This window comes from Hoplias malabaricus, chromosome 4 (assembly GCF_029633855.1).
Source record: "Hoplias malabaricus isolate fHopMal1 chromosome 4, fHopMal1.hap1, whole genome shotgun sequence".
Taxonomy (NCBI): domain Eukaryota; kingdom Metazoa; phylum Chordata; class Actinopteri; order Characiformes; family Erythrinidae; genus Hoplias; species Hoplias malabaricus.
This window is the reverse complement of record NC_089803.1, coordinates 2,578,546-2,594,141: the sequence shown is the minus strand read 5'-3', so window position 1 is coordinate 2,594,141 and position 15,596 is coordinate 2,578,546. Positions and strand designations below refer to the sequence as shown.

Sequence of the window (15,596 nt, the reverse complement as noted above, 5' to 3'; positions counted from 1 at the left end):
TCAAATTTATTTGTATAGCGTCTTTTACAAATGACGTTTTCACAAAGCAGCTTCACAGTTTCAGAACAGAACATTTAAATCAAAGCCCAATGTGAGCAAGCCGAAGGCGACAGTGGCAAGGAAAAACTCCCTCGAGGCTGGAGGAAGAAACCTTGGGAGGAACCAAGGCTCACAAAGAGGACCCATCGTCCTCTGATCAAACTATAGATTGAATTTTAAATAATCACCAATGATGTGTCATTATGCTACATAATAATAATAAGGTGAGCAGCTGGTCTGGTCTGGGCCGCAGGAGAATCCAGCAAACAATCTTCCATCAGTGGGCCACCATTTTCTAAACTGAACAAGCGTGTTTTGACCCTAGACTTAAACATAGTGACTGTGTCTGCATCCCGAACACCAGCTGGAAGATTATTCCAGAGCTGAGGGGCTTTGTAGGAGAAAGATAGAAGGAGAACCTCGGTTTTGTCGCTGTTTAGCAGAAGGAAATTGTATGACATCCAATGCTTCACTTCTTTAACACAGTCCTCTATTTTCTTTAGTGTTGGTTTGTCATCTGGTTTGGCTGATATGTATAACTGCGTGTCATCTGCGTAACTGTGGAAGGTAATGCCATGCCTGGTAATAACTCTGCTCAGTGGCAGCATGTATGATATGAATAATAAAGGTCCTAAAATGGAGCCTTGGGGAACTCCAAATCTCATTTTTGTATGAATAGAAGAAACATTATTTACTTTTACAAACTGATAGCGATCTGTGAGGTAAGACTTAAACCATAATAGGGCTGTTCCTGTCATTCCAACCATGTTTTTTAGTCTTTCTAGCAGAATAGTGTGATTAATTGTATCAAAAGCTGCACTGAGGTCGAGTAGAACTAGCATGGATACGCAGTCTCAATCAGAGGCGAGAAGGAGGTCGTTTGTTATCTTAACTAAAGCGGTTTCGGTGCTATGGTGTGGCCTAAAACCAGATTGAAATTTTTCATATATGTTATTTGTATGCAAGTATGACCTAAGTTGTTGGGCCACAACTTTTTCTAAGATCTAAGATATGAAGGGAAGGTTAGAGATAGGTCTGTATTTGGATAGTACACTAGGATCAAGATTCGGTTTCTTGATCGGGGGTTTAATAACTGCTAGTTTAAATGCTTTGGGTATGTGACCCAGTCTAAGGGACGAATTGATGATTGTTAAAAGGGGATTGATTATGACTGATAATACTTCTTTAAATAGTTTTGTTGGTACTGCATCAAGTGTGCAGGTCATACAATTTGACAAGTAGATGATTTTCTCCAATTCTAGCTGTGGTAGTGTGTCATAGTCCTCTAGTCTTTCTTCTATGTTTTGTTCTATATCATCCACACCAGATGACAGACAGCCTGGATTTAGTAATATGGCATTTATTGTTTCTTTAATATTTTCAATCTTGTTGTTAAAAAGTCCATAAAAGCATTGCTGGTGTGAATGGCGGGGATCTGTGGATCAGTAGCTGCCCGATTGTTTGTAAGTTTAGAGATTACATTAAAGAGTGCTCTAGGATTGTGTTTATTATTTTCAATCAGTGAGGACAGATGTGCTGAACGTGCATTGACGAGCACCCATGTATATTCGATAAGGCTGTCTTTCCAGGCAGAGTGAAATACTTCCAGTTTAGTCGACCGCCATTTCCGCTCTAATTTCCTTACGGTTTGTTTTAAGGTGAGTGTTTCTTCATTATACCAGGGAGCGAGTTTTTTCTGTCGTAGCTTTTTACGCTTAAGTGGTGCTACACTATCTAAAGTTGATCGAAGTGTGTTATCTAAGTAGTCCGTTAGTCTGTCCAGCTCCAGTGGGTCTGCTGGACTACTGTCTGAGGTCAATAAATCAGTGATGTTTTCAGTAAATTTAGGGGCTGTAGATGGGGTTAGTGAGCGCTTTATGTAGTAATGTGGGCATGTACATTTTTTAATATCACACATGAAATTAGGTATTGGTCTGAGACTGAGGAAGACTGAGCGAGAATATTTAGGTTTTTTATGTTCATGCCCAGGGTCAAAACAAATTACAATAATGAGTAGGACCTGATACATTTTGTGTGAAACCAACAGAATCTATGATTGACGTGAACGCCTTTTTTAGGGGATCATCACTTTTCTCAAAATGAATGTTAAAGTCTCCTACAATTATTAACTTATCACAGGGCACTGCTAAATTAGCAGCTAGTTCACCAAATTATTTTATAAATTCTGAATAGGGCCCTGGTGGTCTATAAATGTTTAATAAAGAGATTGTGTTCTTATTTGTGGCGGGGTTAATTATGTTAATGTACATAATTTCAAAGGAAGTAAAGTTGTAACCATGTTTTTGGTTAATAATTAAATTATTTCACTAAGGCATAAAACATCAAATTTCTGATCCATTAATATTTCATGTATAATGAATGACTGTTTTAGAGTTAAGTGCTCTTATATTGAGTAGGCCAAACTTTAGTTCTGAGGGGAAGCTATTGGGGCACGCTGTTTGATATTTTCTGGGTTTAAGTTTGATTCGGGGGACACAGTCTTGATACTGTAACAAATGTTTATATTTCTTAGAGCAAGCTTTGTAGATATATCCTTACTATGGGCAAACAAATGGCCATTATCTGTAAGTGTATCCTTAAAATCACTTACCTGTTCGCCGTGTAATCTACTTGCCTGGTTTTTGCTGGTGGGTGGGATTATTGAAGCCTGCTGACAATCCAGAGCTGGGACCAGGCCGCAGACAGACAGGCTAAATCGACCATCTGCAAACTGCCTTGAGGGCATCACCTAGTCTCATCTGGATTGAAACTATGCCTTTGCCCCAAATTAAATGTGAAGGTAGATAAACTCAATAAGCTCGTTTCAACAACCTAATCAAAATTAAATTATATTCAGATGACCGCAGCAACACCTCAGATTAGATTTAGATCAGATGAATATTCAGCACTAAACTAAGCCACCCCTCTAGACTGTAATTATGAACATAGCCCAAGATTATCAGGCAAAGGAGGTGAAGTATGTGTAATTTACCAGAATATTCTAGATATCAGTCATAAACAATGTGACACCTTCACTTCTTTTGAGTTTCTCTCCACCATTATGACAAATGCGGTGACAAAAAAGAACACATTTTTATTATGTAACATTTACAGACCTCTAGGGCTCTACTCAGAATTTCTAAAAGAATTCAGTGATTTTGCTGCAAACCTATCTGCGTGCAATCATAAAGTTATAATTGTAGGAGATTTATATCATCACTTTCATCCACAATATCCATTTTGAGAAGGAAGTTGACCGACTAAAAAGGCTTTTACTTCAATCCTAGACTCTGTTAGTATTACTCAAAATGTAACAGTGCCTACACACTATTGTAGTCACACTTTAGACTTAGTTTTGACACTAGGTCTTCACATAGACAAACTTAATATTATAACACAAACCTCAGCCATCTCTGACCATTACAAAATTTAGCCATTATATATGTACATCCCCTTGCTATTCTACAAAGCATATAATAAAATCATCTACCGCCCTACAGTTTATAGAAAACCTCCCAGAACTATCAACCCCAGTTCTCACTCCATCAGACCCAATGAAGCTAGATGTACTAACTGACTACTTAGAAAATACTTGTCAAACTACTTTAGAAAATGTGGCTCCACTTAAAAGAAAAAGTATGAGACAGAAAAAGCTTGCCCCATGGTACAATGATAAAACCCGTACTTTAAAACACACAACACAGAAACTAGGGCAGAAATGGAGATCAACCAAGCTGTAGGTGTTCCACTCTGCCTGGAAGGACAGCCTTATAGAGTATAGAAATGCCCTCACTAAAGCTCGCTCAGCATATCTACAGCAAATGTACAGAATGAACACATTCACAGTACAAGGTCCTAGTGTATGGGGGGTAATGTGGTCAGGAAGCGGGTGGAATGGGAGTCAGTGGGTTTAGGAGACAAGGTTAGATGTTTGTTGATGTGGACACAGAGGAACTTCACACTCTCCACACTGCTTCTCCAAACATGTGAAGGGAGAGGTGATCTGGCTGCTTTGTTCTCCTGAAGTCCACAATGATCTCCTTTGTCCTAAAGGTGTTAAGAGCCAGGACCTAGACATTCCACCTCATTCCTGCAGACTCCCTCATCACCATCTGAATCAGGCCCACTATTGTTGTATCCTCTGAGAAGTTTATGTTGTTTTACAGGTGAATGGGGTCTACAATGTTCATTACACAGAGAACAAAGAGTGATCTGAGGTGTGGCTGACAGAGTAAATGAGAACTCAACTGAACAGACGCTGAAACACTGAGTTAAAGTTAGGATCAATCTGCAGAACTGATCAATGGAGGGACTGGTTGTGATTGGTTAAACAAGTCATTAGACAGCTAACACTATGTCTTTGACTTATAATTGTCACATGTAGTGTGAGTACGCATTAAGCCCCACCAGAATCTGTTTTACAGGTTTATTTAATATATATCGACCTGATTTACCATGGATATCTTTTTGGAAAATGCCAGATTAACCTCTCATTTAAAAACATATGAACTAGTTCATGTACATTTTAGAATAAGATACAGATATTTTACAAAACACTTAAAATGTCTTGGTTTAATTGGTACTGTTCCACTATGTAGGCCCATGTGTGTTCCAAATAAACCTATGTCATGATTTATTAATTAAATAAATACATTTATTTCCGAATAAAAACAACAAAACATAAATTCTGTAATATGTTAAGTGTCTGAATAAATGAACCAATGACTCCACATCAGAAACATAACACAGATTAGATATTTAATGCAGAACAGTTTAGTTTGTTATTGTAATGGGTTCATTTCTTCCTGCTTCCTTGCCATTCAGACGCTTCACTGATTACTTCACTGGGTTCGATTCCCGCTCCAGGTGACTGTCTGTGAGGAGTTGGTGTGTTGTCCGCGTGGGTTTCCTCCGGGTGCTCCGGTTTTCTCCCACAGTCCAAAAACACACGTTGCAGGTGGATTGGCGACTTGAAAAGTGTCCGTAGGTGTGAATGTGTGTGTGTCTGTGTTGCCCTGTGAAGGACTGGCGTCCCCTCCAGGGTGTATTCCCGCCTTGCGCCTGATGATTCCAGGTAGGCTCTGGACCCCCCGCGACCCTAAAATTGGATAAGCGGTTACAGATAATGAATGAATGAATGAATTTCCCGTGCTCCTCCTTGTGGTCAAGTGTGGTGTTACCCTTGATCTTTGATTCCCCGTACAACCCCTAGTGGTTTGGAGGTTGTCCGCTGAGACAACCTGGAGTGTTTGTCAGCCTTCTAGTGAATACCCGGTCTGGTATTGCAATTTATGTTCAACTCCAATGCTGAAGCTTGCTGTTGCTATTTAGATTTTCTTTCAGTGCTCTCTAGTGGAGAAACTTGCTATAGCAATTGAAGTTGTTTGATTATTTCTCATTCACAAACCTGGTACTACAGTTTTAGTGGCTGTCTCTAAACTCATATCTGAATAACTGCGAATAAAGGTTTTGAAACAGTAAGCTGATACAGCTATAACATACAGTGTACAGTAATTAGAGATTAACGTTTTAACTTGATATCAATTCATAAACACATTTAAAAGGGTAAATATTTTAATAAAAAAAAAATTTATTCTTTAATTTAAAAAAAATGTTTTTTTAATAATACTTTAATTATTGGGAAAGAAAAAATATATATAATTTTCTAGCGTATAGCAAATTCCCCTCCACACTCTACCACTAACAGTCTTCTTTAGAGATTCACAAGTGAACTCGAACACCATACAGATTAGTGTTTATTCTTAAGGTTCTCAGTACAGGTGAATTTTAATTCAGGCAAATTTAAAAGGAATTAAACTAATCCTAATTAAATAGAACTACGGTACACCACAGTTAGACACAGCTAACATGGCAGAAGGGACTTCTCCCCCAGAAGTATATGGAGAGAGCTTGTGGGATGAGGCATTCTCTGCCTTGACCAGCCTCACCAGTGATGTGATACCTGGACTCGCAGAAATAGTGCAGAAAGCCTCACAGGTCGATCGTGAACACATGGTGGCCAAGTGGGTAGATCACCACTTAACAGACATACTCAAAGGCGAGCCCCTAACTGAGGCATTAGGTCAAATAGCCATCCTCCCTGTAGTACATCTCAGGGCCAGTGAATGTGAACTTGATGTGTCACGGCGACAGCGGGCAAAAGTGGAGGCAGAATTAAGTCAGCTTCAGCAAGAAATGGCTGAAGGGAACACCCTGCCCCAGGTCACTCCTAATGTGCCACCTAGCGCCGCTACTGAAAGACAGGACCAGCAGGAAGACAGTGAGGATCAGGAACCAGACTCAAGGACCATAACCTTTAGAGCTACTGTAGCACCTCCTCTGGTATCAACAGGTATTGTGCCTGCCCATTTGTCTCCTGTCAGCCGTCCATTCCAACGCCCTGCTAGACCCAGAGCACTGCAACACAGTGCCTGGCTCCCTCAGCCTCTACACTCTCCCAGTCCCTCATACAAGGACCTGGACAAAATCGCACGCATAATAACCCACTTTGATCCCAAACCAGGTGGTTCTAATGATATCTTTTCTTACCTGAAAGATATTGATTTCTACCTACAACAGTTTCCCAGAATCACAGTAGATGACAACGTCAAGAAGACGTCAGTAACTTCATTGAACACCAGCCCGACTATGTGAAAGCGTGATATGACATGCTCTGCCAACCATTGGGGGAAGAATTCTCCAATTACCTGTCACAGACAGGACTGGCCGCTGCTTTGAATGTAAAACAGCAATGCCAGGAATCCCCTCAGCAGTATTATAACAGACTCAGACAGGCATATTCCGGACCTAGAAATGACTCTGGAATGGAGGAAGAGTTAAATTTTAAATCATTATTTATCCAAAACCTCCATCCCCACACTAGTCATCAGCTGGGAAACTCAGCTTGCCCTCTCACCCCGTCTAGCAGACAGTTGCTTGACTTATCTCTCAGAGGTTTCCTAAACTCCCAACAAAATGCAAACAAATGGTCTGAAATACCCCAGGTCTTAAATGTCGACTCCAACTGTCCACTTTTAGAGGAGAGTGCTACCCAGGCCGATCCACAAAGATCCGCCCGGGACCCTTCACCAACTCCGGGGTCCAGAGAGGGCCCGAAATCTCTTCCGCTCTCACACCACTACAAACACTACCCTCCTCGCGGGCCAGACAGAAATCGAGGCAAATATTTCTGGAACCCTCGGGACAGGTCTGGGTATGGTCGTGACTATTACCCTGCAGAAAACCAGCATATCCCCATAAGGGATATGAGCGAACAGCTCAGAACCAGCCTTCTGATTCTACTGAAGAAAAGAAGAAAAATATTAGTATCAAAATAAAGAAAATCATGCCAAAGACAATCATAAAGGCAAGGAACTTAACTCTAAAGAGTTAGAGGAAATGCGCCAAATGCTTGCAATGATTTGCAAAGAGAAAAATAAAAAAACTGATGTTCTCTCTATCACCTCTGTGCCATCTGACCAAGAGCCATCCCCTAACACCTCAGAAATGGTAGAGAGTTATGTAGGAGAGATGACAAGCGAAGCTCAGTCTTCTAGTGTAAAGTGTGATCTCCTCATGACCCAGACAAGCGCTGAGAACCAAATGGTCCAGGGGGGTGACTCCACAAACACCCTGCAGTGCTGTCTTGGTTGTTCAGTTAGACGCCAGGGAAGGTTTAACGCCAGATGACCCTTCGGTCATTGAAGGCAACACACCCGTCCAACAATTCATGGGACACTTAACTGAAAAAGGGGTTGCACGCAAATTCTATTTGTCCACCATTGTGGAGGGAAGGCTAGTACATGAGGCCCTGCTGGACACTGCATCAGATGTCATCCTAATGTCTTCCACCTTGTTCCACTAGGTCCGAGCCATTGGCGTGAAAATTGTGAACTACAGCTCCAAAACTGTTCTCTTAAAATTCAGTCGTACTCACATGCAGGCCTCACAATCCAATCTATGGCACTAATACACTTAGCCATCGGACCAATGACTTTAGTGCATTCAGTTCATGTGTCTCTTCTTGAAACAATTCCCTTCCTCATCGGCAAAACTCTCCTTAATTGATTCGAACCACTGATTGACTTCAAAAAGTAAAAAATCTGGGCACCAGTGCGTGAGCCTTTGCCCATCTGCACCCCACACCACCGGGAAGCTCAGTGTTGCCGCCTTGAAATCCAGCCTCAATCAATAGAAGATCCACCAAGTCAGATCCCTCACATTGAGGAGGAGGAAATTGAGCTCATGGTGGACACACCAGAGACCGCATTCTCTCCTTGGCCCCCTAATGCCATGTTAGAACAGCGGAGCACATTTCTGGGCACCTCACAATGCAGGACCATCACGTTGACAATGCTGTTGTGGCTCTGTGGACTGACAAGTCCGCCATAAGTAGAACGCTCTTTGAGTCCTTGCGCCTCAATCAACCTAATATTCCTTTGGTGAGCAGTCCTTGTTGCTTTCCTCTCGACCCAACATCAAAAGTAATGTCACCCTCTGATGGAATTTGTGCTCTAACCATCCAGTGGAACAAAACTCACCCAGTGGAACTCACCCATTACTTCTTGGTGGTCCCTAACTTGCCGCATGACACTTACATTGGAAGTGACTTCTTGGTGGGCCTTGATGTCCACGTAGACACCCTCAATAATGTGCTGTGGTCCTTGACTGAAATTTGGACAGAAACCTGGTCCTCAGATCCCAGCAACATAGGCTCAGGACAAACTATTCCTGAGGTATGTCAGGTTACTAACCAAGGTTCCCTTGTGGTACCCGCGAACACCGCAAATGTACTCATCTGCTTGGTCATGCGGCCTGGCCAACACTTAAGCCATGCTCATGCGCTTTTTCAACCATCACCTCAGTTCTTTGAACTAGGTCTCACCTTAGAAGCCACACCTTTGGTGGAGACACGAGCAAGATCCACTTATCTGTTTGTACGAAATGAACACACTCAACCCTTGACTATTCCTCATTCATCTCCTTTGGGTTGGTTGGTCCATACAAAATTCCATGACTTTGAGTTGCGAATCCCTATTATAGGACAAATGCCCAAATCCCTGCTTCTTGATCACCTAGAATCAAAGGTGTTCTATACTCAACTGACACAAGCCGTTGCTCTCTTCTCTGCTCTGGACATGAGCAAAGACGCCTTTTGCAGAAAAGATCTCAACTCAACTCTCAACTCAACTTTATTTATAGAGCACTTTAAAAAACACCAACAGCTAAAACAAAGTGCTGTACAAAAGATGTTTATAAAACAAACTAAAACAAAATAAAATAACCAATAAGGAAAAATAAATAACAAATAAAAACAAAACTAATAAAACTAATAAAACAAAACAAAAGTCTCATGCTGGGTTGAAAGCCAAGGAATAAAAGTGGGTTTTAAGATAAGTTTTAAAAACCGAAAATGAAGAAGCCTGCCTAATCTGTAATGGTAGGCTATTCCACAGTTTCGGCGCAGCAATTGAAAAAGCTCTATGTCCTCTGAGCTTACGTTTTGACCTCGGCACCTCCAGGAGCAGCTGACCTGAGGCACCGAGCAGAGACGTGGGGATGTAGCAGCTCAGTGAGGTAAGGTGGGGCGAGTCCGTTTAAAGATTTAAAAACAAATAAGAGAATCTTAAAATGTACTCTAAAATGCACAGGCAACCAGTGGAGAGAGGCCAGAATGGGAGTTATATGTTCCCTCTTACACGAGCCCGTTAAATGTCGGGCAGCAGCATTTTGCACCAATTGGAGACGTCTGAGGGAGGACTGGCTGACTCCAAAATACAGTGCATTGCAGTTATCCAACCAGGATGTGATGAAGGCATGGATTACTGTTTGAAAGTGCTCGTGTGAGAGAATTGGCTTCACCTTTGCCAGCTGCCTCAGGTGGAAATAGCTGGACCTAACTACTGTGCCTATTTGGCGGTCCAATTTAAAATCACTGTCCATCTTAAAACCCAAATTTAAGATAGTTGGCTTCACATACAAAGTCAAGGGGCCCAAATCAACTGGAGGGGCTTCACAGGGACCACTGGGACCAAACACCATCACTTCTGTTTTGTTTTCGTTAAAATGTAAAAAATTTAAAGCCATCCAGTCTTTAATGTCATTGAGACATAATAACAGTGGTTTAATCGAGAAAGCATCTTTCTTCTTTAAAGGGACATATATCTGGCTGTCGTCAGCGTAACAGTGGAATGCAATGCCATGTTTTCTCAAGATAGAGCCCAATGGGAGTAGATCAAATCAAATCAAATCAAATTTATTTATATAGCGCTTTTCACAACTGATGTTGTCACAAAGCAGCTTCACAGAATTCCAGTAAGACAAGATTTGACATGAAATGTAAAGACAAATGTAAAACCCTCAAGTGAGCAAGCCAGGGGCGACAGTGGCAAGGAAAAACTCCCCCAGCTGAGGAAGAAACCTTGGGAGGAACCAAGGCTCACAAGGGGTGACCCATCCTCCTCTGGTCAATCTACTGGTGATGATAGTTAGTAGTCCATGAGAACTTCAGTGTAGGGACAGCTTCAAGGCACTTGGTGGTTGCTGGAGCGTGGGCAGCTGGTCTGAAGCGTGGAGGAGGATCTCGACAGTCATCCATCAGTGTCCAGACAGACAGGTGGGCAGTCGTTTACTCGGAAAGATGTAAAGGGATGGAATTAGTTTTGAACTGTTTTGTGTTTGTAAAGTAGAAAATATAAAAATTTCCAGAGTGTGGCTAATGACTCCGGCAGATCTGACTATGACAGCATTAACTAAAAGGAGAGAACCAGGAGGACACACAGACACGGGAGCATCCTGAAACACTGGCATCCCTCCGCTCCACCGTCAACAAACCTGAGTGATCGCGAGAAGCGGCGGGACGACAGCACCAGCGTCTCAGTTTACTATAATTCCCTGTGTCCATGCACCCCCCGGATCTGCCGCCTTTATCTATGGGGGAGCATTAGCTACCAAATGATAAACTAAACAAATGAGTTTTTAGCCTACATTTGAAGATTGCGACTGTGTCTGAGTCCCGAACATTTTTTGGAAGATCATTCCAGAGTTGGGGGGCTTTATAAGAAAAGGCTCTTCCCCCAGCTGAGGCCTTCTGAATTCTGGGAACATTTAAAAATCCAGTATTCTGTGATCTGAGTGAACGTGGAGGCTCATAATGGGAAATTGTATCTTGAAGATATTCAGGAGCAAGCCCATGTAGAGCTTTATATGTTAATAACAAAATTTTGTAGTCAATGCGGAATTTAACAGGCAGCCAATGAAGTGATGATAAAACTGGGCTGATATGTTCAAATTTTCTAGTTTTAGTGAGGACCCTAGCTGCAGCATTTTGAACTAGTTGAAGTTTTCTTAAATTGCTGCTGGTGCATCCTGACAGTAGTGCGTTACAGTAGTCAAGCCTTGAAGTAATAAAGGCATGTACTAATGTTTCTGCGTCCTGGAGGGATAAGGCATTTCTAATCTTAGCAATATTGCGAAGATGTAAAAAAGCTGTCCTAGTGATACTACCTATGTGTTGATCAAATGATAAATCCGGGTCAATTATGACACCAAGATTTTTTGCTGCTGAACCAGGTTTAACTGGAAAGTCAGCGAGATTTAAAATTAAATCTGATAATTTATTTCTTGTCACTTTTGGACCCAAAAGCAGGACCTCTGTTTTGTTGCTGTTTAGAAGGAGGAAGTTACGCAACATCCAGCCTTTCACGTCTTTTACACAGTCCTCTATTTTCTTTAATCTGTGTTTGTCATCGGGCTTGGCTGAAATATACAATTGTGTGTCGTCTGCGTAACAGTGAAAGTTAATGTCATGGTTTCTTATAACTGTGCCTAGCGGTAACATGTATAATGTAAATAATAATGGTCCTAAAATAGAGCCTTGTGGAATTCCAAATCTTACTTTAGAATAATTTGAAGTTAGATTGTTTACTTTTACGAATTGATAACGTTCCGTTAAGTAAGATTTGAACCATAATAGGGCTGTCCCTGTGATTCCAACCATGTTTTCTAACCTTTCTATGAGAATATTGTGGTCTATTGTATCGAAGGCTGCGCTTAGGTCAAGAAGCACCAACAGGGATACGTGGCCTTGATCAGAGGCAAGAAGAAGATCATTTGTTATCTTGACTAGAGCTGTCTCTGTACTATGATGTTGCCTGAATCCAGATTGGAATTTTTCATATATATGATTCTTATGTAGATATGAACTAAGTTGTTGGGCCACAGCTCTTTCTAAGATCTTAGACAGAAATGGCAAATTAGAAATAGGCCTGTAATTAGACAGTGTACTAGCATCAAGATTTGGTTTCTTGATCATAGGTTTAATAACTGCTAGTTTAAAAGCTTTGGGTACATGGCCCAGACTAAGCGATGAGTTTACTATAGTTAAAAGAGGATCAATAATAGCTGGTAGTACTTCTTTGAGCAACTTTGTGGGAATTGCGTCAAGTGTGCAAGTTGTACAGTTTGCGGAGGTGATAATCTTCTCTAGTTCTAATTGTGGGAGTGGGTAAAAGGTTTCAAGTCTTTCTTTTACAGTTATATTATGTTTTATTTCATTCACATCGGGTGGCAGCCAGGATGGATTTGATCCTGTGGCTAGAGTTTGTTGTCTAATATTCTCAATTTTATTATTAAAAAAGTCCATAAAATCTTTACTGGTGAGAGTTGCTGGAATTAGTTGTTCAGAACCTGCTTGATTTTTTGTAATTCTAGAAAACACACTAAACAGTGCTCTCGGATTATTTTTATTATTGGAGATCAGCGAGGCCAGATATGCTGAGCGAGCTTTAGTGAGGGCATTTCTATACTCTATAAGGCTGTCCTTCCAGGCAGAATGAAACACTTCAAGCTTGGTTGATCGCCATTTCCGCTCTAGTTTTCGTAATGTTTGTTTTAAAGTACGGGTCTTATCGTTATACCATGGTGCGAGCTTTTTCTGTCTTATACTTTTATGTTTAAGTGGTGCTACCTTTTCTAAAGTAGATCGACAGGTATTTTCTAGGTAATCAGTTAGTACATCTAGGTCCATTGGGTCTGATGGAGTTGGAACTGGGGTCGATAGTTCTGGTAGGTTTTCTATAAATTGTAGGGCGGTAGATGGTTTTATTATACGCCTTGTAGAATAGCGAGGGTTCTTACATATATTATGGATAAAACGTAGCTCATATGAAATTAAGTAATGATCGGAGATTGCTGAGGATTGCGGTAAGATATTAATTTTGTCAATGTTAAGACCTAGTGTCAGAACTAAGTCTAAAGTGTGGCTGCAGTAGTGTGTAGGCCCTGTTACATTTTGAGTAATACCAATAGAGTCTAAGATTGAGGTAAATGCCTTTTTTAGTGGGTCACTTTCCTTCTCAAAATGGATGTTGAAATCTCCTACAATTATAACTTTATGATTGCACACCGCTAGGTTTGTAGCAAAATCGCTGAATTCTTTCAGAAATTCTAAGTAAGGCCCTGGTGGTCTGTAAATGTTGCATAATAAAAATGCGTCCTTTTTTGTGACCGGATTTGTAATAATAGTGGAGAGAACCTCAAAAGAAGAGAAGGTGTCACATTGTTTAAGACTAATTTCTAGGGTATTTTGGTAAATTACACATACTCCACCTCCTTTGCCTGATATTCTTGGGCTATGTGCATAATTATAGCCTAGGGGGGTGGCTTCATTTAGTGCTAAATATTCATTTGGTTTAACCCACGTTTCCGTGAGACAGAAAACATTGAATTTATGATCACTTATAATATCATTTACGATGAGTGCTTTTGAGTTTAGTGATCTTATGTTGAGTAACCCAAATTTTAGTTCTGAGGTGTTGCTGCTAGGTGTTGTGTATGATTTAATATTGATTAGGTTGCTGAAACAGGCTGATTTTGTTTTCCTACTTTTACATTTAGTTCGGGGGAAAGACACAGTCTCAATACAGTTGAACCTGGGTGACGTCTCAAGACAGTTCGCAGACGGTCGGTTTAGCCTGTCTGTCTGCGGCCTGGTCCCGGCTCTGGATTGTCAGCAGCTATCTACACTACTCTGCTGACTAACTAAAAGACTATGTGCTATACTGCAAGAAAGTAAGGCAGCACCCTCCCGCGTGGGGTGGATACCATCCCTACCTATAAGACCAGGCTTGCCCTCAAAACGTAACCAATTGTCTATAAAGCCCACTTGATTTTCGGAACACCACTTGGACATCCAGCAGTTTAACGCCCAAAGTCTGCTGTAAGCTTCGTCGCCACGCCGCATTGGTATGGGGCCAGAGCAGATTACAGCATCGGACATCGTCTGGGCCAGTTTAATCACCTCTGTAATATTACCCTTAGTTACCTCAGACTGCCGCAGACGAATATCATTGGCCCCTACATGAATGACTACCCTCGAATATCTCCTATTAGCTAACAGTCTAAGGTTGCCACTAATATCCGGCGCTCTGGCTCCCGATAAACAGCTAACTGTTACTGCCGGCGCCCCTAAAGGAGTAGCTAATTTCACGTGCCGAACAATAGAGTCTCCTATAACCAGAGCACTCTTAACAGGCTCCTCAGCGGGTGCTTCGCTGAGCAGGTCAAACCTGTTTGACACGCGAATCGGAGGAGCGTGGTGTCCCGGTGGGCTAGCTTTGGCCTCAGCGTTAGCATCAGCCTTAGCTTTCCGGCTATGACGCCGAGACGTCACCCATTCACCCCGCTGTGAGGGCTCTAACGCCGGAGTCGTGGGGGTGCTAACTCTCCCTAAGGCACCCGGAGTTGCTAACACTGAATCTCGCTGTTTATCCCTCAACAATAATAAGCTCCGGATGCGCACTTCTAGCTGGTCCACTTTATCCACCAGAGAGCTAACTAGCTGACACTTACTACAAATACAACCACTATATTTATCGCTAGAGGTGGAAAAGGGCGTTAAACTAAACATGCCACACTCTGAGCAGACAAAACAGCCAGTAGTAGCCATGGAATTGCAGGTACTTACCGCTTTTAGTGAATTTTAGTAACTTACACCAAGAACGTTACTCCAGGGTCCGGTGGCAGTTTTAGTGCCTCTGTAATGAATATTCCTGCGGAGACAATCTAAAAGATAGATCTATGGATGGTTAGTAGGTTATAAAAACAGATATAAATATAGAAATAACAATGGAAACGAGTAAACAGGAAAACCCGAGCGATCAAAACAGCTTCCAAACGGGTACAGAAACAGCCAAACGGGTTGCCAGCCCAAACGGGTTGCCAGGATAAAGTGAGAGAAAAGGAGGGGTCCTAATATTGAGCCCTGTGGAACTCCATATGATAGGGGAGCTGAGGAGGATTCTGAGCCAGCAAAACTAACACACAAAGTTCTGTCCGTCAGATAGGACCTAAACCATTCCAAAGCACTACCACAAATGCCAACTAGATGCTGCAAGCAGAAAAACAAAAAAAGCTGACTCTGCACTATGCAAGGTTTTAAAACCAGACTGAAAAACCTCCAGGATATTATGCTAATCCAAAAATAATTTCAGTTGAGCATAAACAACTTTCTCCAAGATCTTTGAAATATAAGGCAGCTTGGAAATAGGCCTATAGTT

The 15,596-nt window shown here is 41.6% G+C and overlaps 1 protein-coding gene across 1 annotated transcript; it reads right to left on the bottom strand.

The window, feature by feature from the left end:
* Nucleotides 1-10,299: 10,299 nt before the first annotated feature.
* LOC136694257 (uncharacterized) lies at nucleotides 10,300-15,182 on the bottom strand. The gene has a single exon (XM_066667670.1). It carries the CDS (start codon nucleotides 14,984-14,986, stop codon nucleotides 14,048-14,050), a length of 939 nt encoding a protein of 312 aa, XP_066523767.1. The 5' UTR covers nucleotides 14,987-15,182; the 3' UTR covers nucleotides 10,300-14,047.
* Nucleotides 15,183-15,596: the final 414 nt, after the last annotated feature.

Excerpts from the sequence above, each read along its gene's own strand:
- LOC136694257 (XM_066667670.1), bottom strand. The coding sequence starts at position 14,986 with ATGGCTACTACTGGCTGTTTTGTCTGCTCAGAGTGTGGCATGTTTAGT.